The sequence below is a fragment of the Mobula hypostoma genome, chromosome 22 (genome assembly GCF_963921235.1).
Source record: "Mobula hypostoma chromosome 22, sMobHyp1.1, whole genome shotgun sequence".
Lineage (NCBI taxonomy): Eukaryota > Metazoa > Chordata > Chondrichthyes > Myliobatiformes > Myliobatidae > Mobula > Mobula hypostoma.
The window spans coordinates 20,402,813-20,429,741 of record NC_086118.1 but is presented as its reverse complement, the minus strand read 5'-3'; the positions used below and the strand labels follow the sequence as shown (position 1 = coordinate 20,429,741).

Sequence of the window (26,929 nt, the reverse complement as noted above, 5' to 3'; positions counted from 1 at the left end):
TCCAGGTGTTCATGTTACTTACTGTTTAAACATCTTTTTAAATTCTTTGATGTTATGGCCAACAGAATGAAGCAGTAATGTAAAACTTCAAGTACTAAAAAGTTTGTTTAAAAAAAATGTGCATTTCCTATTCCATCAGCCTTTGCAGTAAGATCAATTTCTGTGAAAACCAGCTGCATCTGCATGAAGTAAATAATGATACCACAGGAAAGGAAATGTAGACTTTGTTTCTTTTAATACCATAAACAGGTCAGTTTTATGAATGACTGCAGCTGACCAGCAGCATTCCTTTCTTTCTTTTCCCAGACCAAACAGGGAGAATTTTATCATTCTCTCCCACCCATGAACCACAATAATTTAATGAAAATGAACCTCTTTATGACAAGTGTGAATCACAGGAAATCTGTTATGCATTATTTAAACATAGTGTTAAACAACCTTTTGTTTTATGCAACAATGAACAATGCCCAAAAGCTCTATAGGGAAAATATTCAGTATCAGAGACACCAGCTTTATAAGAAAATAAAAAGTCAGAACCTTCAAGAAGCAAGAATTATTCATTGGTAATGAGTGAAATTGTTAAGTTTTCTTCCTTTGCCCAAATTACAAAAACATACCATTTCAACTATTCGTCTTCTCATAACTGTGGCTTATTCTGTGAGCACAGGGTGCAAATTCCATACAGACCGACATCCAAGGTTAGGACTGAAGCTGGACTGCAAGAGTGTTGAGGAAGCAACACTGGGCAATACCTTAACTCACTGTTACAATAGCATCAGAATTATAAAACTGTTGAATTATCAACAGCTACTCTACAAAACAAGTAAAAAACAACTAAATCCCTAATTTACAAAAGGGATGTGTATCTCAAAAAAAATTTCAATGCTATACAAAACGCTATTTTCAGTGCTGTGCTCCCATGAAAAACGGTGGACTATTTATTAAATTTAAAAAGCACTTTTTCCTCTGTAAGACACATACTCCAATCAAATGTGTTATAGTGAAAATTCTAAAATTATGAGGGGATTGTATAGGGTAGAAAGTCTAAAACTTTTCTCCCTTGTGATGTTGTCTAAGACTTTAAAGGCGAGAAATTAAAGGTTTAGAGGGGATGAGGAAGGTGAGAATGAGCAGTTGCAGCCTGCAATGCTACCTGAAGAGATGGTGGAAGCAGATACTCTCTCAACATTTAAGCAGCTTCTAGACAGGTACTCTTAAGGACTCTTTACAACTTGCGGTCTCAATATTCATTTTTTATGTTTTCTTTTTTGTATTTGAACAGTTTGTTGCCTTATTCACACAAGAAAATGAATCTCAATGTAGTATATGGTGACAAATGTATCTCAATAATAAACTTATTTTGAATTTGAATCGCCAAGGCCTAAGCGCTACAGACATAAAGCAGGTAAATGGAATTAGTGCAGATAAGTACACCAAGCAGTACAGACACAGCAGGACAAAAGGCCTATTTCTATATGCTACATTAATGTTTAAGCTTACAGCTAGTGTACCTTTGGGCAATCCAGATTTTATGGATAAAAAAAGTCTTACTTTCCCAAAAAATGCACAAACTGAAATATTGTATTATTTCCACTGGTGTGCTGATGAACCATCTGAATAAAGCATACACAGAAGCTGAAAACTAACATGAAAAGATATTACTTCTCCTACATCAATATTGCTATATTAATAAAAATATGAAGCCAAAACTTGCAGTTTTAGGTAACATGCCTCCAAAATAAAAATCTTTTGCAATATTTACAACATTTTATGTCGTGCCCTTTCAGTCTTAAATGGCAATGTTTTCAAATAACATTTTAAAAATATTTCATTTTTTAAAAACAACAAAATATTACCACCATAGGATGCTATTTTTAATATAGTAATGATCAAATTTGCAGGCTTAGAAATGGTCAATCATTTCTCAATACTTCTTTCATTATCCATTAACATCTTAACTAGTTAGTGACTTCACAGGAAAAGAAACAAAGGAAATACACGTACATTTTTATTGCTTCTCTGAAAATGAAGCCAATAAATATCTAAGATAGAAAATGATAAAGGATTAAAGTTTCTGAGATAATTACTGTACAAGAGACTAATCCTTCAAAACATTTGTAGGTTTCATTATCACAACAACATCTAGCCCATGCAGAAAACTTCTGACTGGTAAGGAAATGCCTCCACTGACAAAAAGTGAAAAATAGGATTTATCAGGAAGTAAAAAGAAATGCACACAAAAGATTTGTGTCTTTTACTGCATGACTAATGAGGGATGTAAATATAACGTAAACAACTGGGAGTAAGGTTTGGGGGAAATAAAGCACCCTGTGCATTTCAGCAACTTCTGGCAAAAAGCAAACAGAATTACGTATGTTTGAGGTAACTGCATCAATCACATTCCCAATGCCAATAACAATAACATAATGGGCTAGATTTTGCAGGGAAATGCCAACAAGTTTGGAATTCCTGCATAAGCATGCGTAATCACAACAGTCCCAAACTTGTTGACAGCTGCTCAGAGGCATTTTGCCAACTGGTCTCAAATGTCGATTCCTCATGGAGTTAAGCAACAACAGAATGCAAGATTGAGGTAATTTCAGCAGCCTGCTTCTGTGTGGGTAGTTCTCTGTTGAATTCAGTAGAGAGAACTGCTAAAAGGCATGAAACAAGGTTAGAACTTCAAAAGTTATTTTAACAACATACAATTAAACGTTGATCACCAAATCATTTATATAATTTTACCTTACCGGTTCAGCTTTAATTAATTGGATATTATTTTAGTAGCTAGTTAAGCCAATGGAATTTAACTGGTTCTCAACAAATACTCCACCCACCCCAAAAATTATGCGACCAGAATTACACACTCATAGGTACTACTGTCATGCAGAGTATATTAAGGTTGGAGACAGCATTTTTGAGAAGGTCTCAATGGGGCCACACAGAGGCACAGGATATCTCACACTAACTAGCCTGCAAAATTTTAGGCAACTGCTTCACAAAGGTGACAAAGAAAGCTAGTTTTACCATGGAACCCATTCACTCATTGCACCTATTTCTCCAATCCAGCTTTTACAACAATCAGCTTTCTATTACAAACTACAACTAATATCAATAAGTGGTAAACACAGAAGTCTGCAGATGCTAGAAATCCAAAGCAACACCCACAAAATGCCGCAGGAATTCCGCAGATCAGGCAGCATCCGTGGAAATGAGCAAATAGTTGACATTTCGAGGAGAGTCCCTTCTTCAGGACTGGAAAGGAAGTGGAAATACACCAGAATAAAGAGGTGTGAGGAGGGGAAAGAGGATAGCTATAAGGTAATTGCTGAAGCCAAGTGGGGTAGGTAGGTGAGTAGAGGCAAGAGGCCAGGGTGGGGAATAGAAGAGGGGAGGGGGAGGACATTTTTTTTTTAACCGGAGAGAGAAATTGACATTCATGTCATCAGGTTGAAGGCTTGATAAGAGGTGTTGTTTCTTGACATAGTTTTGAATCTACATGAAAGATAGCTTATTATACAAGATTAAATAAGAATTTTTTTGCCTAAATTTAAATGCAAGTATGACAAATCATTTTAACTGGGTTGCCAACTTTCTCACTCCTAAATGAGGGACAAAAGTAGCAGTCAAATCCTGGGACACTTTACCCCAGGAAGGACTACAATGACCATGAAGCCTTGCACAGGCACCTGTGTGCGCATGTGATGTGCGCATGCGCATACGTGCCAATTTCTCTCCCCACAAATCAGTTTTGCCTTCATCTTCCCGACTATACTGTACATACATTACTTCTACTTTTTATAGGCTGTGTATTTATCAAACCATTCCTGCTTTTACTATATGTTAGTGTTATTTATTTTCAGTTTTATGTGTTATTTGGTATGATTTGTTAGCTTATTTTTTGTGCCTGGGAACGCTCAAAAATTTTTCCCATATAAATTAATGGTAATTGCTTCTTCGCATTACGCCATTTTGGCACGAACGGTTTCATAGGAATGCTCTACCTTAGCAGGGGAAATATGGGACAAGGGCGTTCCCGTATGGGTCAAATCAATTTAGCCCGCTATACGGGACAGTTGGCAACCCTATATTCAAGTTCAACAGTGCGTGACAGGGAATGAGGAAAGGTGCTGCTGACTCATATCATTTCCTCACGGCCTGGTAGCACATGGTTTGCGGCCCGGTACCAGTCCACGGCCTGTTGGTTGGGGACCTCTGCTTTAATCCATCGGCTCTGACTTGCACAGCCAAGCACTTAACAACAATAGTTTGCACCGTACCAGAAGTCATCATCATCATGGAAGATGATCAGCCTTCTGTGATTAATGATCAAAACACTAACATTTCTAGACATTCTCAAAGGGTAATAACAAATACAAGGAAAAATATAAATCAAGTTACATCTAGTGCCTTTACATGCAGATGCCAATTTTAAAGTAATCGTTTTAAGTATTGTACCCCATTAGCTTCTCCATTTGCTGACGCAACTCTCTAGTCCAATTCCGAAATCCTGCCTGTGGAGTATTTTCTGTCAATTTTTCATTGAAAGGATTGCTAAATGATGGTTCCTGCTTCTGAGGGAAAGATCAGATCCATGGTCTGCCATGGTGGCAGCCTACATAAAACCAGGTAGCAATCAGAACAAGAGGCCATCTTCCTCCAAGTGTACATTAGAAACTGCAATACATATTGATGGGATAGCAAGCATAGGTTAGCAACTGATGTTGGAGTATAACATCCATCACCTCGTTTTACATCTGGCCGTATAACAGTCGGTCAGGCAATTTCTACAAACTGAAATCACCTCATAAAAACTTAATTCTGGCTGTCAACGTTCATTATGTTTTTTTAAATATACAGCCCAAATTATTTAATAAATTTAGAGTAGTAAAATGGGGAAAATAAGGATAAAATATCCCATTGATTTTTACCCTTGTTTTCGAGGCAAGCTCTGCAATTTTAGACATTTTTCCTTTCCATCCACTCCAACCAACAAGCACCATTTTTTAAAAAATACATGCAATGGAAGCCGTTTTATGTTACTGCTGGTATGGTTGCTGGGTGGAACTCTTCTATTGTTGTTCAAATACACAAACATAGAGGGCAAAAAGTGCACAGTGGTTGACAATATAACCTCCATTACAAAAAAAGCCATTTTATTCACTCACTGTGCTGTTCTTTATGTCCAATGGCTTAAGTTGTTAAAAGTACAGTGCAGAAAGACCATCCACAGTTTGCTAATTTAATGATACATGGTTTCAAAGGGGAATGTGCCAGTATTGTTTAAGCTGGCCAATAAATGACTATTTTGGTTGCTTCTTGTATATAGTTTCATTGGAATCAGGATCAGGTTTATTATCACCGGCATGTGACGTGAAATTTGTTAACTTAGCAGCAGCAGTTCAATGCAATACATAATCTAGCAAAGGGAGAAAAAAATAAAATAACACATAATAAACAAATCAATTAAGTACATTGAATAGATTTTAAGAAGTGCAAAAACAGAAATACTGCATATTAAAAAAAGTGAGGTAGTGTTCATGGGTTCAACGTCCATTTAGGAATCGGATGGCAGAGGGAAAAAGGCTGTTCCTGAATCGCTGAGTGTGTGCCTTCAGGCTTCTGTATCTCCTCCCTGATGGTAACAGTGAGAAAAGGGCATGCCCTGGATGCTGGAGGTCCTTAATAATGGATGCTGCCTTTCTGAGACATCGCTCCCTAAAGATGTCCTGGGTTCTTTGTAGGTTAGCGCCCAAGATGGAGCTGACTAGATTTACAACCTTCTGCAACTTCTTTGGGTCCTGTGCAGTAGCCCCTCCATACCAGACACTGATGCAGCCTGTCAGAATGCTCTCCATGGCACAACTATAGAAGTATTTGAGTTTATTTGTTGACGTGCCAAATGTCTTCAAACCCTTAATAAAGTATAGCCGCTGTCTTGCCTTCTTTATGACCACATCGGTAAGTTGGGACCAGGTTAGATCCTCAGAGATCTTGCCACTGAGGAACTTGAAGCTGCTCACTCTCTCCACTTCTGATCCCTCGATGAGGATTGGTATGTGCTCCTTCGTCTTACCCTTCCTTAAGTCCACAATCAGCTCTTTCATCTTACTGACATCACATTCATCGGTACCTTTCCCATTTAGATGTTCAAATACTGAACTGGAAAACTAGACTACTAGAGTATACTGTAAATTAAAACTTGTGTTTCAAAAAAGAAATCCATGCAAAAGACTGCAATTATCATTCCAATACATTGTCTAGGTGCTTTTGGTAAAGCACTGATCATACAGATAAATGCCACACGACTCCACAGCTTTGGTGTCCAAATATGTAAATCCTTGCTTCAACCTATTATATAGTCAAACATACAAAAGCAAAAGGATGAAAAGGAAAAATAAGCAGAACCCTGTGGATATTCTAATTGGTTGATTCCAATATTTTGAATAATAAGGGCAATTTAATATTACAACACTAAACTCCACAGCTCTTTCAGAGGCTAGGTGTGAGGAGGTTAGTTCACAACAGAGGGATGGGAACCAGTGCAGAGAGACAGAGGGGTGTAAAGTGAGCGTAGAAGCAAAAAGTACAAAGGGGAAAAGTAAAAGTGGCAGGCCGACAAATCCAGAGCAAGCATTAAAAAGGGCTAAGAGAGTTGTAAAAGAGCGCCTGAAGGCTTTATGTGTCAATGCAAGGAGCATTCGTAATAAGGTGGATGAATTGAAAGTGCAGATTGTTATTAATGATTATGATATAGTTGGGATCACAGAGACATGGCTCCAGGGTGACCAGGGATGGGAGCTCAACGTTCAGGGATATTCAATATTCAGGAGGGATAGACATGAAGGAAGGGGAGGTGGGGTGGCGTTGCTGGTTAAAAAAGAGATTAACGCAATAGAAAGGAAGGACATAAGCCGGGAAGATGTGGAATCGATATGGGTAGAGCTGCGTAACACTAAGGGGCAGAAGACGCTGGTGGGAGTTGTGTACAGGCCACCTAACAGTAGTAGTGAGGTCGGAGATGGTATTAAACAGGAAATTAGAAATGTGTGCAATAAAGGAACAGCAGTTATAATGGGTGACTTCAATCTACATGTAGACTGGGTGAACCAAATTGGTAAAGGTGCTGAGGAAGAGGATTTCTTGGAATGTATGCGGGATGGTTTTTTGAACCAACATGTCGAGGAACCGACTAGAGAGCAGGCTATTCTGGACTGGGTTTTGAGCAATGAGGAAGGGTTAATTAGCGATCTTGTCGTGAGAGGCCCCTTGGGTAAGAGTGACCATAATATGGTGGAATTCTTCATTAACATGGAGAGTGACGTAGTTAATTCAGAAACAAAGGTTCTGAACTTAAAGAGGGGTAACTTTGAAGGTATGAGTCGTGAATTAGCTAAGATAGACTGGCAAATGACACTTAAAGGATTGACGGTGGATATGCAATGGCAGGCATTTAAAGGTTGCATGGATGAACTACAACAATTGTTCATCCCAGTTTGGCAAAAGAATAAATCAAGGAAGGTAGTGCACCCATGGCTGACAAGAGAAATTAGGGATAGTATCAATTCCAAAGAAGTAGCATACAAATTAGCCAGAGAAAGTGGCTCACCTGAGGACTGGGAGAAATTCAGAGTTCAGCAGAGGAGGACAAAGGGCTTAATTAGGAAGGGGAAAAAAGATTATGAGAGAAAACTGGCAGAGAACATAAAAACAGACTGTAAAAGCTTTTATAGATATGTAAAAAGGAAAAGACTAGTAAAGACAAATGTAGGTCCCCTGCAAACAGAAACAGGTGAATTGATTATGGGGAGCAAGGACATGGCAGACCAATTGAATAATTACTTTGGTTCTGTCTTCACTAAGGAGGACATAAATAATCTTCCAGAAATAGTAAGGGACAGAGGGTCCAGTGAGATGGAGGAACTGAGCGAAATACATGTTAGTAGGGAAGTGGTGTTAGGTAAATTGAAGGGATTGAAGGCAGATAAATCCCCAGGGCCAGATGGTCTGCATCCCAGAGTGCTTAAGGAAGTAGCCCAAGAAATAGTGGATGCATTAGTGATAATTTTTCAAAACTCGTTAGATTCTGGACTAGTTCCTGAGGATTGGAGGGTGGCTAATGTAACCCCACTTTTTAAAAAAGGAGGGAGAGAGAAACCGGGGAATTATAGGCCGGTTAGCCTAACGTCGGTGGTGGGGAAACTGCTGGAGTCAGTTATCAAGGATGTGATAACAGCACATTTGGAAAGCGGTGAAATGATCGGACAAAGTCAGCATGGATTTGTGAAAGGAAAATCATGTCTGACGAATCTCATAGAATTTTTTGAGGATGTAACTAGTAGAGTGGATAGGGGAGAACCAGTGGATGTGGTATATTTGGATTTTCAAAAGGCTTTTGACAAGGTCCCACACAGGAGATTAGTGTGCAAACTTAAAGCGCACGGTATTGGGGGTAAGGTATTGGTGTGGGTGGAGAATTGGTTAGCAGACAGGAAGCAAAGAGTGGGAATAAACGGGACCTTTTCAGAATGGCAGGCGGTGACTAGTGGGGTACTGCAAGGCTCAGTGCTGGGACCCCAGTTGTTTACAATATATATTAATGACTTGGATGAGGGAATTAAATGCAGCATCTCCAAGTTTGCGGATGACACAAAGCTGGGTGGCAGTGTTAGCAGTGAGGAGGATGCTAAGAGGATGCAGGATGACTTGGATAGGTTGGGTGAGTGGACAAACTCATGGCAGATGCAATTTAATGTGGATAAATGTGAAGTTATCCACTTTGGTGGCAAAAATAGGAAAACAGATTATTATCTGAATGGTGGCCGATTAGGAAAAGGGGAGGTGCAACGAGACCTGGGTGTCATTATACACCAGTCATTGAAAGTGGGCATGCAGGTACAGCAGGCGGTGAAAAAGGCGAACGGTATGCTGGCATTTATAGCGAGAGGATTTGAGTACAGGAGCAGGGAGGTACTACTGCAGTTGTACAAGGCCTTGGTGAGACCACACCTGGAGTATTGTGTGCAGTTTTGGTCCCCTAATCTGAGGAAAGACATCTTTGCCATAGAGGGAGTACAAAGAAGGTTCACCAGATTGATTCCTGGGATGGCAGGTCTTTCATATGAAGAAAGACTGGATGAACTGGGCTTGTACTCGTTGGAATTTAGAAGATTGAGGGGGGATCTGATTGAAACGTATAAGATCCTAAAGGGATTGGACAGGCTAGATGCGGGAAGATTGTTCCCGATGTTGGGGAGGTCCAGAACGAGGGGTCACAGTTTGAGGATAGAGGGGAAGCCTTTTAGGACCGAGATTAGGAAAAACTTCTTCACACAGAGAGTGGTGAATCTGTGGAATTCTCTGCCACAGCAAACTGTTGAGGCCAGTTCATTAGCTATGTTTAAAAGGAAGTTAGATATGGCCCTTGTGGCTACAGGGATCAGGGGGTATGGAGGGAAGGCTGGGTTCTGAGTTGGATGATCAGCCATGATCATAATAAATGGCGGTGCAGGCTCGAAGGGCCGAATGGCCTACTCCTGCACCTATTTTCAATGTTTCTATGTTTCTATGTTTCCTTAGCCAACAGTAAAGTTGCATACTGTAGCAATCTGGGAGAAAGACACATTAATACGCAAATCTAATTTCTGTTTCCAAACATCTATAATTAGGACCAGATTTATTACTACTAAAATATGATGTGATTTTTTTTTTGTTCTGCAGCAGAAAAGACAAAAATCTATAAATTACAATGATGAATAAATAGGACTGTTTAGCAATGTGGTGCCAAAGTGGCAAATAAAAGTGCAAAAACGAAACAAAATTTTGCAAAAGATTCCTACATCAACATCTGCTTATTTGAATAGTATTAATTTGCGCTTATCTGATACCTCAAGCATTCTAAACTCAATTTAAAATAATTTGGTGTGGCAAAATAAGTACAAGGTACAAAAGTTCAAGCAATCAAAGGCAAATGAAAGAGGGCTGCAGTCCAAGAGAATGAATTCGGTTAGTGTAGTTGGAAGTGGGTACCAACAGAAAAGTTCAAGATGCTTAAGTGAGTGAACTTAATTTGTAAGTGCAAGTAATAATGTGTGTCAGACAAACTGAGCCAGCAATCACTGACAAGTTGGTCTTACAATTTTAAGAGTATATGTGCCACAGAGGCTTGAAATTGAAACTGAACAGTCCTGTTAAACCAGAGATAGGAGAGACATGGAATTAGTGTAAACAACCAAGCAACACATAGATAACAGACAGAAGAATGGCAGAGCACAATCAGCATGTGTGTAGAATGAAGAGAAAGCTACAGACTGATTCTAAAGAAGACATTTCAAGTGAATGCATCAGGTTACTCTGCAATGGATTAGTAGCAAAATTAAGATGATTACACATTAATAGATGAGGATTCAGTGATGATAATACATGTACAGTGGCATGCAAAAGTTTGGGCACCCCGGTCAAAATTTCTGTTACTGTGAATAGTTAAGTGAGTAGAAGATGAACTGATCTCCAAAAGTCAAAGTTAAAGATGAAACATTCTTTTCAACATTTTAAGCAAGATTAGCGTATTATTTTTGTTTTGTACAATTTTAGAGTGGAAAAAAAAGAAAGGAGCACCATGCAAAAGTTTGGGCACCCCAAGAGATTTGAGCTCTCAGATAACTTTTACCAAGGTCTCAGACCTTGTTTGGGCTATGGCTTGTTCACACTCATTGTTAGGAAAGGCAGGAGATGCAAATTTAAAATCTTTATAAATACCCTGATTCCTCAAACCTTGTCCCAACAATCAGCAGCCATGGGCTCCTCTAAGCAGCTGACTAGAACTCTGAAAGTTAAAATAAATGATGCCCACAAAGCAGGAGAAGGCTATAAAAAGATAGCAAAGTGTTTTCAGGTAGCCGTTTTCTCAGTTCGTAAAGTAATTAAGAAATGGCAGTTAACAGGAACAGTGAAGGTCAAGCTGAGGTCTGGAAGACCAAGAAAACTTTCCGAGAGAACTGCTGGTAGGATTGCTAGAAAGGCAAATCAAAACCTTTGTTTGACTGCAAAAGTCCTTCAGGAAGATTTAGCAGACTCTGGAGTGGTGGTGCACTGTTCTACTGTGCAGCGACAGCTGCACAAATATGACCTTCATGGAAGAGTCATCAGAAGAAAATCTTTCCTGCATCCTCACCACAAAATTCACTGTCAGAAGTTTGCAAAGGAACATCTAAACAAGCCTGATGTATTTGGAAACAAGTCCTATGGACTGATGACGTTAAAATAGAACTTTTTAGCCACAATGAGCAAATGTATGTTTGGAGAAAAAAGGGTGCAGAATTTCATGAAAAGAACACCTCTCCAACTGTTAAGTACGGGGGTGGATTGATCATAAATACCAGCAAATTCTGGAAGCAACATCACACCGTCTGTAAAAAAGCTGAAGATGAAAAGAGGATGGCTTCTACAACAGGATAATGATCCTAAACACACCTCAAAATCCACACTGGCCTACCTCAAGAGGCGCAAGCTGAAGGTTTTGCCATGGCCCTCACAGTCCCCTGACCTAAGCAACATCCAGAATCTGTGGATAGACCTCAAAAGAGCAGTGCATACAAGACGGCCCAAGAATCTCACAAAACTAGAAGCCTTTTGCAAGGAATAATGGGCGAAAATCCCCCAAACAAGAATTGAAAGACTCTTAGCTGGCTACAGAAAGAGTTTACAAGCTGTGATACTTGCCAAAGGGAGTGTTACTAAGTACTGACCATGCAGGGTGCCTAAACTTTTGCTTCGGGCCCTTTTTTTTTAGTTATTTTGAAACTGTAAAAGATGGAAATAAAAAAGTAATCTTGCTTAAAATATTAAAGAAATGTGTAATCTTTAAGTTTATGCCTTTTGGAAATCAGGTCATCTTTTACTCACTTAGCTATTCACAGTAACAGAAATTTTGATTGGGGTGCCCAAACTTTTGCATATCACTGTAATTCTTACTTAGGTTTGGTCCTGATTGAACAAAGTGTATACAGAAGCAAGTAACAGATACAAGAATTGGAAAATGGAAAGCTAGAAATAGTGTAACAATTATCACAGAGTGTGGTATAAAGGGGATTTCTGAAAAGCACAGTTGTTCTGAGAGCAGGAAAACTGTTTCAATTTTAACTACCTTAGTGGGCCAGAGGGAAATTAAGTTCTTTTCACTTTAGTGGGAATGCTATGAAGAAAACAGATAAACTGGGGCATGCATAGTGGAGAGGACAGAGAAACAGAAATGACCAAGCTGATATCATAAGGACAAAAGATCATCTAAATATCAGAACAATGTTAGTATAATAATGAAAGGAATTTATATTTAAAATGTACATGCAAGCTTAATGATCTTATGGGAATGAGACAGTTTTAAATGCCTAGAGCATAATAAAATCCTAATGGAGGTACAGGTTCCCCCGCCATCCAAAGGTAGAGCGTTCCTATGAAACGGTTTGTAAGTTGAATGTCGTACAGCGAAGAAGAAATTACCATTTATTTATATGGGAAAATTTTGTGAGTGTTCGCAGACCCAAAAATAACCTACCAAATCATGACAAATAACACATAAAATCTAAAATAACAGTAACATATAGTAAAAGCAGAAATGATATGATAAATACACAGCCTATATAAAGTAGAAATACTTTTCCACAATCATTACTGAACTGTTTTCCGTAGCGAAAATCTCGCGCAAGCGCTGTTGGCAAAAACAGGGCGCAGCGCTCTCCAGTAATCTTTAAACTATGAAGCTGCCAAATCATACCAAATAACACGTAAAAATACACAGCCGATATAAAGTAGAAATAATGTATGTACAGTGTAGTATCACTTACCGGGATTGGGACAGCGCAGAGCACACGGATGATGGTGTGTTAGACTGAGTCGTCGCAGGCTGGGTGGTGCAGTGGCCCCACCCTCTGGGTCACCAACTGATACATTGCCGCGAAGCACACAGGGGTCCAGCGGTAGCTGGGACGCACCCAGCACATCTTTAAGAAAAAAGCCAAAATAAACATGCTAATCAATTACGTGCTGCTCGACACATAATTGTCAGCCCAGATCAGTGCCAATTGCTGACTGCATCGCCTTTGATCTGGGCTGACAATTACGTGTGGGGCGACACCTAATAATTAGCATGTTTATTTTGGCTTTTTTCTTAAAGATGTGCTGTGTGCCTCCTGGCTACTGCTGCATTCTCCACGAATCGGTACAGTATCTGTCCGCGGCCTGGGTGTTGGGACACTGGGGTGTCATCTCATCGTCGATCAGGGCAGGCAGCTCATCTTCTCCTATGACTGCCCGCCTCGATGTCGAAGATCGAGGTTCGTCGTCTGCTGTGGCTGATGTGGAAGGCTTGCTTGACTGCTGAGCCTCGCGCAATTTTCTATCATACAGTTCTTTGTAAGGACTCAAATAATGTTGCAAATATCCCCTAAACCTACGTACCCTTTCAAAATTAAAGTCGTACTTTATCATTACTCTTACGGTTTCCATTGTTATCCTTTCCTCTTCCAATTGCATCAGATCTTCATCTATCAGTTCTTGGTCAGGGATGCCAAAACCTCTTCAACATCATCTTCGTCAGCTTCCACAAGCCAAACTCACTTTGTGCTTGCTTCGTTCATCACAGTCGAAACGCTTAATTATGTCTAGTTTTACACTACGTGTAACACCTTTACGAGCTCCTTCAGGCTTTTCCGACACCATAGAACTTATCTTGCAAACGACTGCTCACAGGCTCGTGTTTAAGCAATGCTGGTGAGAATGCCGTTCCGAATCCGGGGAACAGCTGCTCGGGGCACGCACTGCTTTTTATTGCGTGCTGAATTTTTTATCGCGCGCTGTATTTTTTTCATAACAGTGAAAACACCTTCTGAAAGCGAAAACAGGGTACTAATGTAGGTCTTTTGTAACAGTGAGGTTTCGTAAAGCGAACGTTCGAAAAGCAGGGGACACCTGTATTTTATACGTTTGTAAGTCACTCATGTTAGCAGTCCTCAGAACACCAGTAATTTAACTTCCTTTTCAGTGTGTCTGGTTTTATTGAATCATCCTTTAAGTGATTAACCTGCCTTATAACTTCTGTTCCTTCTGATCTACTCTCAAATATGAAAGTGTACAAAGTGAATTCTGTGATATTCTTAATGCAAACACAATCAAACTGCACATCCCATCATAATCAATTTTTAGAGAACCTCAAGTAATTTTGCCAATTTCCATATTCTACTCTTTTCCTTTGACTATTAACTATTCCGTCCTGTTGGACAAAAAGGAAAAGAAAATCTCATACTGTGCCAATATAGCCCATGTGGAATACATTGCTTTTAAACTTATCATTAATGCACAAGCAATACTTCAAACCAATAATGCAAACTGATGAATTAAGTTGGTCACCAAAACTCTTTTTTACATTGGAAATCACGAAAAAAATCAAAAATCCAAGTCAGTAGTGTGGAATTGAATTTATAGGCTTAAATGCATACCATCGGGCCTCAGTTAAACTCATTCCTGTTAAAATTTCATTCATCTCATCATGCTTATGCAAAAGAACTGGTGAGTCATTTACAAGAAAACCCTCCAAAAAAAATCTTCAGACCAACAAAGCTCAAAAACACAATCCCACAAAGATAGTCATTGAATAATCCAAGAATGCTACTATTATCTAAAGCAAGTGTGTCAGGGAACTGAGTGTCTGAAGTATTATCAGTGAGGGAGAACGATTTCATAAATTGTATTTTAAGCATAGAAAACTTTTCATTCAGAAACAAAAAAAGGAAGAGAAAGAGAAAACAAGAAAATGATATGCTTCATAGATAAGCAGGAAAGAAACAGTAAAACATTGCATAACTATTTGGAAACTAGTTTGAACTCCAAGGTAGTCATTGTATAAAAGTGCTTGAATTTGCAAATCACTATATGAATTCACAAAAATGCAGGAGTACAACTTCTAACATGTCAATGAGCAAAGGAGTAGTCGGGAAAAGTTCAAATAACCAAGTGAGCTGAATAGCACCTTCCTATTCTACATAACTGAATGTTAACATTGATAAATCCTATTTGCAGAAATCAGGTTGCAACTCAGAATATCAACACTAAAAATTACAAGAATAGGCCAGATGGAACCTGTGGAGCAAAAAGAAAATGTAACATTAGCACTGTGGACTTTACAATTCCTTATTAATTTTCTACGTATTACAACTTGCACTTACATAGAGCTTTTAAAAGACATTTTACCGTACTTCATGGGACTATTACTCCTTTAACTGAAAGCCAAAAATAATCTTTCCTATTTTATAGATTTAAAATAATGGCAAAAGGTGAGATTCCAACTGGAAATGGTCAACATTAGCTTTGCTTTGGTGCAGCAAATGGAATGGTAGTGTGGTTCATCTTGATGTACATCCAGTACCAGTGCAACAATGCATCAAATGAACCCTGCTTTCTCTATGCAGAATGTGTTGGTTTATGGTTCCCAAAAATACCTTTTTTTGCTGAGTTACTAGAAACTATCAGTTCCACTGAATGCCTAACCAATGCACATGGGGGGGTGGGGGCATATCACTTATTTCATCAAATTCAATGTCCATACTTTCCAGAGTACTAAACTTTTATCACAGGAAAGCAGCATCCATCATCAGGGACCCCCTCCACCCAGGTCATTCTCTTTTCTCACTGCTGCCATCAGGAAGGTGATACAGGAGCCTCAAGACTCACATCACCAGCTTCACGAACAATTATTACTCCTCAGCCATCAGGCTCTTGAACCAAATGGGATAACTTCACTTGCCCCATCACTGAAATGCTCCCACAATCTATGGGCTAGCTTTCAAGGACTCTTCATCTCATGTTCTCAACATTTATTGCTTATTTATTTATTTTTTTGTAATTGCACAGTTTATTGTCTTTTGCACATTGGTTGAGTACCGAAGTTGCTGCAGTCTTTCATTGATTCTAATATAATTTATTGAGTATGTCCGCAAGAAAATTAATATCAGGGTTGCATATGAAGACAGATATACTTTGATAATAAATTTATTTTGAACTTTACTTGTTTCTCTAGCAATAAAACTGCAAAACTACAGATGATTTGAAAAAGGACCTTAAGCAGCTTGAGGCATTAAAATGCTGCTGCCTTTAGTCAAAGAAAAATCTTAAGTTAAAAAAAAATTAAACCAGGACATGATTGTTTTATGAAATTTCTATTATACCTTGCGCCCATTAACAGTTGCAATTAGAACTTTACTGATCCCTTGATCCTGACAAGAGCTGACTGGTTGCTGGGAAGTATTTCAGAGTAAGTATCAGTAAATGATTTTCTGCACGGAAAGACTATGTTCCAGAGGGGCAGGGGCATGCAGCCACTTCAATAAGTCAGCATACATCACTACTTTTCGCATGATGTAGTCATGTTGCAAGTTACCTACAAAGGTTGCAAATTGGTTCTAATTTCACAATTAAGTACTGATGACAATACCAACTCATGCCTAAAATATATTAATAAAAGTTGCATTTGGATAAATCAGGTCTCCATCTACCTTTCCAATAGATGAGACTTTAACTAGGAATGGGTCAAATGTTTTCAGAAAAAACAAGGACTCAATACTTCACATGTAACCTACACATCTACAGAAAAGGTGCAGGCAGATGAATCCAATGGCAATGAAATGGCCTCTTAACTCACCAAAAAAGTACTTCTGAATCTGCCTGTAACCAACACCTTTGCTGCTGGTCTGATGTTTCTGACAAATGACCATCACCACAATGTGCATGATCAGAATCTGATGAATAACAAAGTGGTTGGAATCTCTTGCTGGACAACAGCATTCTTTGGCATGTTGTAATCTCTTTCCTGACAGAAACACCCTAGGTTTGGAGATCATCCATCCCACCCTCCCCCCACCAACTCCATGGACCGGCATCAACTATTCCATTACAAGAGGAGTTGAAATCACTCAATTCTGATCTTCAGGTGGAAGAATGATCCAACTAAAAAGCTGTCTCAAAACACCCCTCTGCATAATTCTAGTAGCATTATTACAGCACTAGTTCCTCAAGGTTGTCATAGCCCGGCGAGTAAGTGGGGATAAGCTCCCACTACCTATTAAATGCTCCCAATGGCATACATCTAAAGAGCCTCTAACAACCTAGTCCAGCTCCTGGCTTTCATGTGCGGCTTAACTAATAAGCCTGATAGAAACTTGCTTTTACTGTCAGAAGGGGTTACTGGCACCCCAAAGATGGGGCTTGTCAGCCAAGGTTGGCAGTGCATCTAGGAAAAGGAAAATACTGATCTCAAACCTTCGCTGCCTTGAGGCTACATCCACTTATGTGGAAGGCTTCGGGAGTAAACCCTGAAGAAAAATCTGAAACTGGAGTCCCAAAGGCAGTCCAATGTTGAGTTCAACACTGTCTGTTAAATCCTGTGACGCTACTGGTGCCAAATTACATCAGTCTCTGCCATTCTTTTGGATTCATCAGCTGTGTGGAGAGGGGGAGACTGCTGCATGGGCAACAGCTTGCTCTCTATATAGTACTGCTCTGGCTTGCATATCACTTTGCGTAGCACATGGACGGTTAGGTCATCCATGGTCGCCCCCAATCAACGGAGGGCCTCATTAGAGTGCTAAGATTACATAATACAAATAATCATTTCTATCTTTCTTTACCAAAAATACCTCAATTTCATGAGCCCTCATTCATTGCGCCTCTGCAATTCAACTGTTATCCACAATTAGCCCAAGGCCATTATGAAGCCTGAGTCTAGGGTTCTGGCTAATATCCAAAAATCATGCACTAATAAATAGTTCAATGCTTAAAAGCACCATTGACAGAATCCCTCAACAGGCCTGGATTTGTCCTGCTTCTTGCAGACAGATACCAATTTCTCAGATGTAGTGGAACAATGCATGCAAAAATATTTTAGTCCTTCAGCACCGCATTCTGTACACATTTCTGCTTCTTAACATCACTTGCAATGCATTAAATTGGCTGAAGATCAGCTTCTTAAACATAGGGCCCTTGAATATACTGTATTAGATTATCCATTTGGTGATTCAGTTGATTACAACTATTTCAGTTTTATGTTCTTCATGTAGGACGAACTCTAAGTTTTACTGCTACAGAATCTGGCACACATTTTAAATGAAAATTTGACAGCCCCCAAAACGTCCTGAATACAAAATGGTTTTTAAGCCGGTAAAGGCATAACTTGTGTACCACTACTATTATGCGTATTACTATGACATATTTAATCAGGCTGAAAGGAAAGTTACTTTGAACAAGAGCAGGATTATGAACATGTCAATCTTTCTCTCTAACTTTTGTGCAGTTATAAGCTTATGACGAAGAATGAGAAAGCAGAGGCAAAGTCTATGCACTCACAGAATATATATACCATATACAAAACTCACGTTACTTATGCCAAACCATCAGTTTGAATGTGGGTGGGCTGGGCTTATTACTGTTACATGTTCCAGTCAGTTGTTACATGACCCCATTTCCCAGACAGTGCCATATTAAAGTGACTGATGTAATAAAAACTTATCAAAGAATTTGCTCTACTTAATATGGGAAGAGAGCCCATTTACTTATTTAAAGATACAGCGTGGAACAGGCTCAGAATAAAGCACACTGTGTGCCTCTCTTCATTGGCAAATCATATAAATAGGACAGTATGCTAGGACCAAACAAAATAGTTATTTCATAAAACAAGTTTTTTCATCAACAGTATGCATAATTGGCAGCTAATGGAATATGTTATGTACTAACAGGTTACAGTTATATTACACAAACCTTTGCTACATGTCTATTCTTTCAACTGAAAACATCAAAAGGCTGTTATAATGACATCAACCATACTGAGAACATCCACTGCAAAGTAATACAAATGCTTGCTAGATCACATATGGCTTCAATTTGGCAAACAGTTTACAGTAATACAAATCCAAGGAAACAATAACATCCACTTATGGATATAGAGCTTTCTTTTTAAAGGAAGACTAATCCAGCAACAGTTACAGTGATTCATCGGGTGCTAAATCCTCACTTAGTTCTTTTGCATGACTGGTGTAAATTTGATCAAAGGCTAAAGCAGAGCAATTAATTTACAAAAATATATCTCAACAATTATATTACAGTGTAAAGAATCAAACCAAGATCTGTTTTCTTCCACCCACCCCCTCCCCATGGGCAGACAAAAAAAGACCAGTTTCTCCATGAAATCATACAGACATTTGTATATCTGTCATTTCTCTTTCTTCCCCATGCCCTTGCCAATACCTCTATGTCTAGCAACCTCCCAAAAATAAAGAAATAGAAAATATTTCCATCGCCATTCAGGGGAACAAAGCAAGAGTGTGAAAAATTCCTCATACAATCATAACCTGTTGAGGAAATCACTCATCCAAATAGTTATCAGTTCAACAAAAAACTGATCTTCAATATATTCAGAGGCTTCCAGACCATAGGATACAAACAGCTGGGAGAAGGAAGCATAATTTAATAAAGAAGATTAAGATGTTTTTAAAAGAGTTAGCCTATTGGACTTGCAGAAAACAAAAGATTCTATTAAGTACACATTTGGCTAATGAAAACTATTTTTCAAACACTTTAAGTCATTTTGTACCAAATTCTTTGAAGCAGCTTCATCCTGAAATTAACATCAAGAGTAGAACATTACTAAAGACTTAGATCTACAAGTGAGAGTGCCTCTAGGAGGTGGGCAAACTGCTAGAACTTTAAATTTTAAAACTTGAAAATAAAGTTCTAACTAATTTCATTCCACAAATAGATGAAGTGGATATTCCACGTATTTTGACAGCAATCAAACGCTTGAGACAATCAAACGTGGAAAGATACAATGCTCAGCCCTTCAAGAGGCCTTAAGCTGCTTGCATCCTAATACAATTTTGTTTAGACTGACAGGACTCTTTATTCAACCTGCACAAAGATGATGAGTTTGAATATTCCTGGACCCTCATTCAAAAACTAACACAAAATCCTCCCACTTTTCTAGCTCAAGTTGGATCCAGACTGAATTTGAAAAAATGAAACAAGGTTAAAAAAAATCATACAATGTATCAACAAACACTAACGAAATTATTTTAAGTAAAACTTATTAAGTACAAATCAATACAAGTTTATGTTTTCTTGTATTATTGTATACTGTATTATGAACTGGTCTTGAAAAATTTCCTACGGAAAAGTAGTTAACTTTTCAGATACTGCCGGGCTTGTTTGGAATTTCAACTATGCATTTTGATTTTTAAATTAAACGGCTGTATGCCCACTATGGACACCAATTAAAAATATTTCCCGATGGTCATTTTTGTTCGATAAATGTTGATTTTATGCTTTTATACGGCCTTGCAACAGTGAACCCATCTGCATGGGGGTGATGATTATGGTTTACTGAGAAATAGCACCTGCAATAATGCAGGTGCTTAAAGAAAAAAAAATCGCATACACGTAACAACGATCAAAATTATTTTTCAGAACTTCGCAAAACGTATCCAACTTTAACTATGAAGTCTGTCAGAAAACACGAACACACCCAGTCCACTTTCATGTCCCATGAACATGGTAACTTAGGTTAATGACCTCGCAAGGTTAAATACCCAACACTTCACCAGAAAAAAATTGCAAAACTACACCTTTAAATCAATATTTGAGAGTCAATATATACATACGGGATTTCCACAAACCACAACACGTGTTTGAATTCCATAGCTCACACGTGTAGTTATATACATGATTAAACAGAAAATACTACATACTATAATCAGCATCTATAAATTTAATCAAAAAACCTTTATTTATATTTCTGATTCGAGTATACGATCTCCAAACGGTCCCTGTAACCACACGTGCATTAAAATCTTGTCACTGCATGAACATGGCCGATTTAAGGGTGGTAAATCAAGGTTAATGCTGATGTGTTATCGATTGCTCTCTGCGGCCGTGGCCTACAGGGGATGGTCCTCAAGACAGTTCCCAGCTCCACGTCGCAAATCCCCTTCATTCCTGACCCCCCCAAAAAATAACCCAGCCCAGCTCCTCGACCCCAGCCTTCATACTCACACCCGGGGCAGCTGCAGCGGCGGCGCTCCTCGCCGCTGGAAGACACCGTCCACGAATACCCCGTTCTTGCCCAAACACTTCAGGAAAAAGCCGGCGGCGGCTGCCTCTCCGCCCCGAAAGATCTCCAAGTGCCTGCGGGAGATGAAGCTGGAGTGGCCCATGTTGACGTCCACCTGGCCCTGGCTCGAGTTGCGGCCGATGGTCACGCTCCTCTTCTTCATCAGAAACTCAAAGTCGCGGCCCTCCAACCGGGCCAGCACCTCGGGCCCGGGCTGGTGCCGGTGTCCAGAGGCCGCCCCGCCACCCGATGGCGAGGAATTCGAGCCGTCGCAGGCGCTACTCAAGTCCTCCTCGGGGTCCCAGTGAACCTGAACCCGGGACGGGCTGCAAGGAGCCGACTTGAGGGCCAGTAGGGCCCGAGCCCCGCAGTCTGTGCTGCTGCTGCTGCCGTTATTGACGGCGCCAGATGCCGAATCGCTTAGACCCGCTGTGGAGGCAGTTGCCGCGGCCATTCTTAAAATGATTATATTTAATCTGTTTTTTTAAAAAATTAACGGGATTTTTTTTCTTCCACAACAGCAGCAGCGGCGGCAGCCGAAGGGGGGAGTGAAACGACAGCAGGCAAACTTGATGCCGGAAAGAACGTCAGACCTACGGTTGAGCGACAACAGCGCTCGGCCAATCAGCCCCCGGAACAAGTGTACTGATGCAAAGGGTGATCGCCCTCCTTGCCAATCAATGACGAGGACAGAGGCGGGTCTTTAAGCTCCATCAAGTTAGATTGTAGTAGAGGGCCGGGGCTGCGGAGAGTTGGGCAAAGGAGAAGGAGGCGATAAAACACGGCATGGTCTCCAAGGACAGAACTCCACCTTCGTTCTAATAACGTGCATAATAGCCACGTTCCCAAAACAATTTCCCATCCAATAGATAAAATACCCTATTGTTGAGTAAAGAGACTAATGAAATAAAACTGTAATTAAATCATCCAGAATAATTCCCAACCTAATGTCCATACTTGACTCGAATTAGACATTTTCACATAATTTTACAGCACTCAGAGTTAAATGTGTGGCAGGATAATAGAATTGCACATGTAACTGTGCAGGAGGCACACACCAATGCACAGAGGTCAAGTGTCATGGTTTTCCTTGCCTTTTGATATGTGGAATGGAGTTCCACTGGTCCGGGTTTTACGGCCAGCTGCAGCCTTTGGTTTTACTAATGGAGGGCGTCCGAAATTTTAAAAATACCAAAGAAAACCGGGAGTCGGCGGGCCGGACTCAGCCCAGGCCCGGGCTCGGGTCGCAGCGTGTGGCGAGAGTTGAGTTGGCTTGCAGGGGTGCGCGGCTCTGCGTTTCGGGCATCATTTGCCGCCTCAGTTTGCACCCTCAGACATGTGCTCGGTGGAAGCGGTGATGTCAGCGACGCTGTCTGGCCCGGTGACCAAGGCGGGGAGTGTTTGTAAACACTGAGTAACAGCGAGGGAGGGGCGTCCCAGGGAGGCGGCACTCGCTACACTCTGCAGCCAATGGGCTCGCCGCACCCGTCGCCCCGCTGATACTTGCTCTGTGAAGCTTTACGAAACCGGCAGCAAAACAAAGCCGTTCTGATATAGGCTACATCGGTTGACACATTAAATGCAATATTGCAAAGGTGCTACATTGCCCGAGGTGTCTCTTGAAATGAGACGCGTTGTATCATTCTGTTATTTTGCATCCGACGCTGTATTTATTATTAACTTTTATACTGTTTATTCTGCGAGATTCACCGAAACAAGGAATTTCATTGCGTGCTGGTGTATATGACAATAATCTGAATCTGCCTGTAATGCTAAGAAAGAGATGAGATAGCATCGCACGGTTAGTTGTGGTGGCTAGTTGTACAGCCCCTTAAACACTTGAAAGATACATTGCTTAAGGAAGCCACAGAAATATCATGCAATGTATTAAAGCGATGATCCTATGAATATATAGAACAGGCACTCACTACGTATGTGTACACAAAACAACTCTAAATGTAAACGAAGCCATATACAATTTTGTTTTACTTGTGTATATTTTTATGATTATATGTGAAATTTTTTAAAAGTTGTGAGGGATGCTGTGTGGAAATTGACTGCTGCATTTCTTAATTCCATCAATAGCTCCACAGTTGCTTACCCTATTGAAGATGGGATAGATAATAGAGAAGCTTTGGAATAGACATGCCCATAAGTAACAAAAACATGAATCAGAATATATCAATTTCTCCAATAAATCAACTACATAAATCTTGGGGATAGACTCATTTTGCAGATTTCTTTATTTGCTGCTTTCGCACATGCGCGGGGTTTTCTCGAATTATGTAATTAAACAAACATGCTTGTGTGACCTTCCTGACCATTCCAACAGTACTTATAAACTGAACTTTAGATCTTTATACAATGGCTTCGGCATTAGATTGTAATACTGTATTACAAGTGAAATGAGGCATGTCAGAGAGCAGTTTCGGCTACCTTGGCTCTGCTGACAATCTATTACTTCACTTACCAATACTGACTCCAGTTCCCAGTAATTCTATAGTATGACATTTAAGACACTCACTTAAATAGAACCTGCCTCCACCACCCCTCAGGAAGTTCATTCCAGATTTCAGCCACCTTCCAGATGAAAAAAAAACTCTGAATCTCCCTACCCCTGTCCTTAAACTTATGCCTCTGTTCATATATACCTATGCTAAGCAGAACATTTTCTCATTAAACATCCTATGCCTCTTATAATTTTGTATATCGCCAAAAAGTCACCCCAAAAAACTATTTCCCTCACATCACCAGTCTTTATGTTATGTGCAAACCTAATGGTTATATTTCCTAAGTTCACATCCAAATTGTTAATGTACAGAAGTTCTAGCACTGATCACAGACTTCCGATTACATGAACAACTCTTTGCCTGTAATCACCTATTCAATGTTGGATCCCGCTTGCTAAATTGCTCTGGATCCCATAGGCCCTCATGTTGGATGACCAGTCTCCCATATATACTAAAGCATCAGTTATACCCACATTGACACAATTGGTTACCTCCTTGAAATTTTCTGTCAAATTTGGCAGTAAGGACTTCCCCTTAACAAAACCATGTTGGCTACCTCTGACCAATCCCTGACTCTCCAACTAAGATTAATTCTATCTTTCAGAATTTTTCCAATGTGACGGACAATTATGACAAACATGAGAACATTTGCAGATGCTGCTAATGCTATCCTGAAGAAGAGTCCCAGCCCAAAACATCGACTGTTTACTCCATTCCATAGATACTGCTTGGCCTGCTGAGCTCCTCCAGCATCTTGTATGTGTGGGATGGGTTGTGAGTTGGGAATCTCAGTTCAAGGTAAACTAGACTGTCAAAGTTGTATAAAATCAGAGACTAAAAACAGAAAATACTGGAAATACACTGTAGGTCAGGTAGAACAGAACCAATGTCTCATGTTAAACGTCTTTCATTAGTCTTCTTTTATTTCAGATTTCCAGTATCTACAAGTTCCATTCGCTTTCCTTTACAGTGTTCTGCCATCTTCCAGAAGCCTTTGTTACTTTAAATGTTTGAAATCTCTCCAAATATCTCTCTTTTGAAACTCAACATAGTTCAAAAAATACATATCAACTTTGACGCTTCCTATCCCAGTTTTATAGGTTAAAGCTATTCTGCATACAATTTTTCATTCATAATATAGTCCTCACTTACTTGATCTTTAAACAAAAAATAGTGATGATTGTTACACTAAAAGATTTCTTTCCAGTGTTTTATTATTTCTAATATTCAGTTGATGCAATTCTGCAGTCTATCAATCAAAGTATATATTATAAATATATAATATATATTATAAATTTATCAATTTTATTAAACACACTGGCAGATGATGCTGAAAGTAACTGAGTGTGGCAACATGCATGTTATTATTGCAGAAATCAACCGGACATTTGTAGCCTGGAAGACTTACCTAATCAATAATAAATCATCAGGCATTCCAGCTGATTTATGTTGCTCCACTAGTGACTTTGGAAAGAGCAGCATCTCCACTTTAACCTGCATGTGATTTTCATGACAATGTTACACTTACTGTACGTGGTGATAGTCTATGAGGCTTATCATATAAGCTCCCTTTTAGTTAATAAAACCAAACATGTTGGAAACACTGAAGAGGTCAAAAGGATTCTGTTGAAATAGAGAGTTAGTATGTCATGTTGAAGACCCTCCATCATAACTGGGAAAGGGAGATAGCAAGTTAATTTACAATATGAGAGAGAAAGAGAAAGAAACAGAAAGAGAGAGAGAGAGAGAGAGAGAGAGAGAAATTAGAATGTACAAAGCAATTATCTCTAGCAATTGGATGTCCTCAAGGTTGCCATGGGGATAGGTTGTTGATGAAACAAACTGGTCGATGGAGGTCATTTGGGCAGTTGGATGGAGAAACAGAAAGAAACTTGAAAAATGTCATATGAAGACTGTTAGAAAAAGAACCAAGCAAAAAATAGGAGAGCCGCAAAATGCAGAGATGTGGGGGCTACTAAGCATGTCAGGCTATACTAAAGGAAAGAGAAAAACTGTGTTTATATGGATAGCCTAGTACAGAAATGGCCCAGTTCTGTTATAGTAAGTTACCTAAAGCTGCTTAGTCCAACACTGAGTCTGGAAGGTCACAATGTGTCTGGAGATAAGATGGGATTGGCCTTTTCATGACAGTTCAGGATTCCAGAGGAAGATAGGTCAGATGGGTATGGACTGGAGAATTAAAGTGGTAGCTAACAAGAAGCTCAGGGCTAAACCAGCAGAATGAATACAGATGCTCTTGGATCACTCCCTCTACCTTTGGTTTCTCCAAATCAGATAATCTTGTGTGAACAACGAATGCAAGATCTGACACTGGACAAAGCCCAAGTGAATCCATGTATTACTTGGAATGACTCTTTGGGTCCTTAGGTGATGCAAAGTGAAAATGTGTTGTATCTCCTAAGGTTGTATGGGAAAATGCTACGAAAGGGATCTGGCTGATGGAGACGGTAGAACAAACCAGGCACATGCAAAAGGAATGATTCTTTTGGAATCTTGTTGCTGGTGGTAGTAGTTGTGAAGCGTGATGTTTTGAATGCAGAACTGGAAAGTGAAGTGAAGTCCAGGGAACTCAATCTTTGTTCTGCTATCAGGGAAGGAGGTGAAGGAAGCAGGATATCTAGGGCTTATAAATATGCCCCTGCTTCACTCCTAATGTCTTTTTTTCTTCAATGTTCTTATTCTTTCCCTTTATTTCTCAAAGTATTTCATTTAGTATTATATTCATCTGCTCACATTCATATTTCTTCTCAATCCATCTCTATTTAACTATTAATTTATTTGCTTAAAAAGTCCACTGATCAGACGTGCTAGATATTCTGTTACCACAACAACCTCTCCTTCTTTGTCACAGCAACAATACTTGAAGGGCAAATATTACAAAATCTGGACATGCAGCTTTAAGACTCTGGATTACACAAGAAGAAGGTCATTCTAGCAAAATCCAGGCAAATAAACTTCCAGCAATCTGACATTGAAAAAGTACATCCAACCCCACTATCATCAATGTTAACATACACAAGCTAGAAAGGCAAGGAAACGGCTGCCAACAACTTTCTGACATTATTTATTCAAGAATCATTACATACTCAAAATTAAAATGCAGTCTTGCTTATACTCCAACAATGTTGTTTACCAGAAGATTCAAAATAACAATCTAAGTTGGTAACATACATCAAAGTTGCTGGTGAACGCAGCAGGCCAAGCAGCATCTATAGGAAGAGGCGCAGTCGACGTTTCAGGCCGAGACCCTTTG

The 26,929-nt window shown here is 39.6% G+C and overlaps 1 protein-coding gene across 3 annotated transcripts in view; it reads right to left on the bottom strand.

Moving 5' to 3' along the window:
- The window catches only part of foxk2b (forkhead box K2b), a 115,774-nt gene extending 93,917 nt beyond the window's left edge, over nt 1-21,857 (bottom strand). For 2 of the 3 annotated variants that reach the window (XR_010021275.1, XM_063074265.1), the window contains exon 1: nt 21,088-21,854. Coding sequence is in view for 2 of the 3 variants with exons in the window: in XM_063074265.1 (XP_062930335.1) it covers nt 21,088-21,599 (512 nt within the window). In the remaining variant the exon portion in view is untranslated. Of the gene's footprint in view, nt 1-21,087 lie in introns of all 3 variants that reach the window. The other variant, XM_063074266.1, reaches the window with a different exon arrangement.
- Between the last annotated feature and the right edge of the window lie 5,072 nt (nt 21,858-26,929).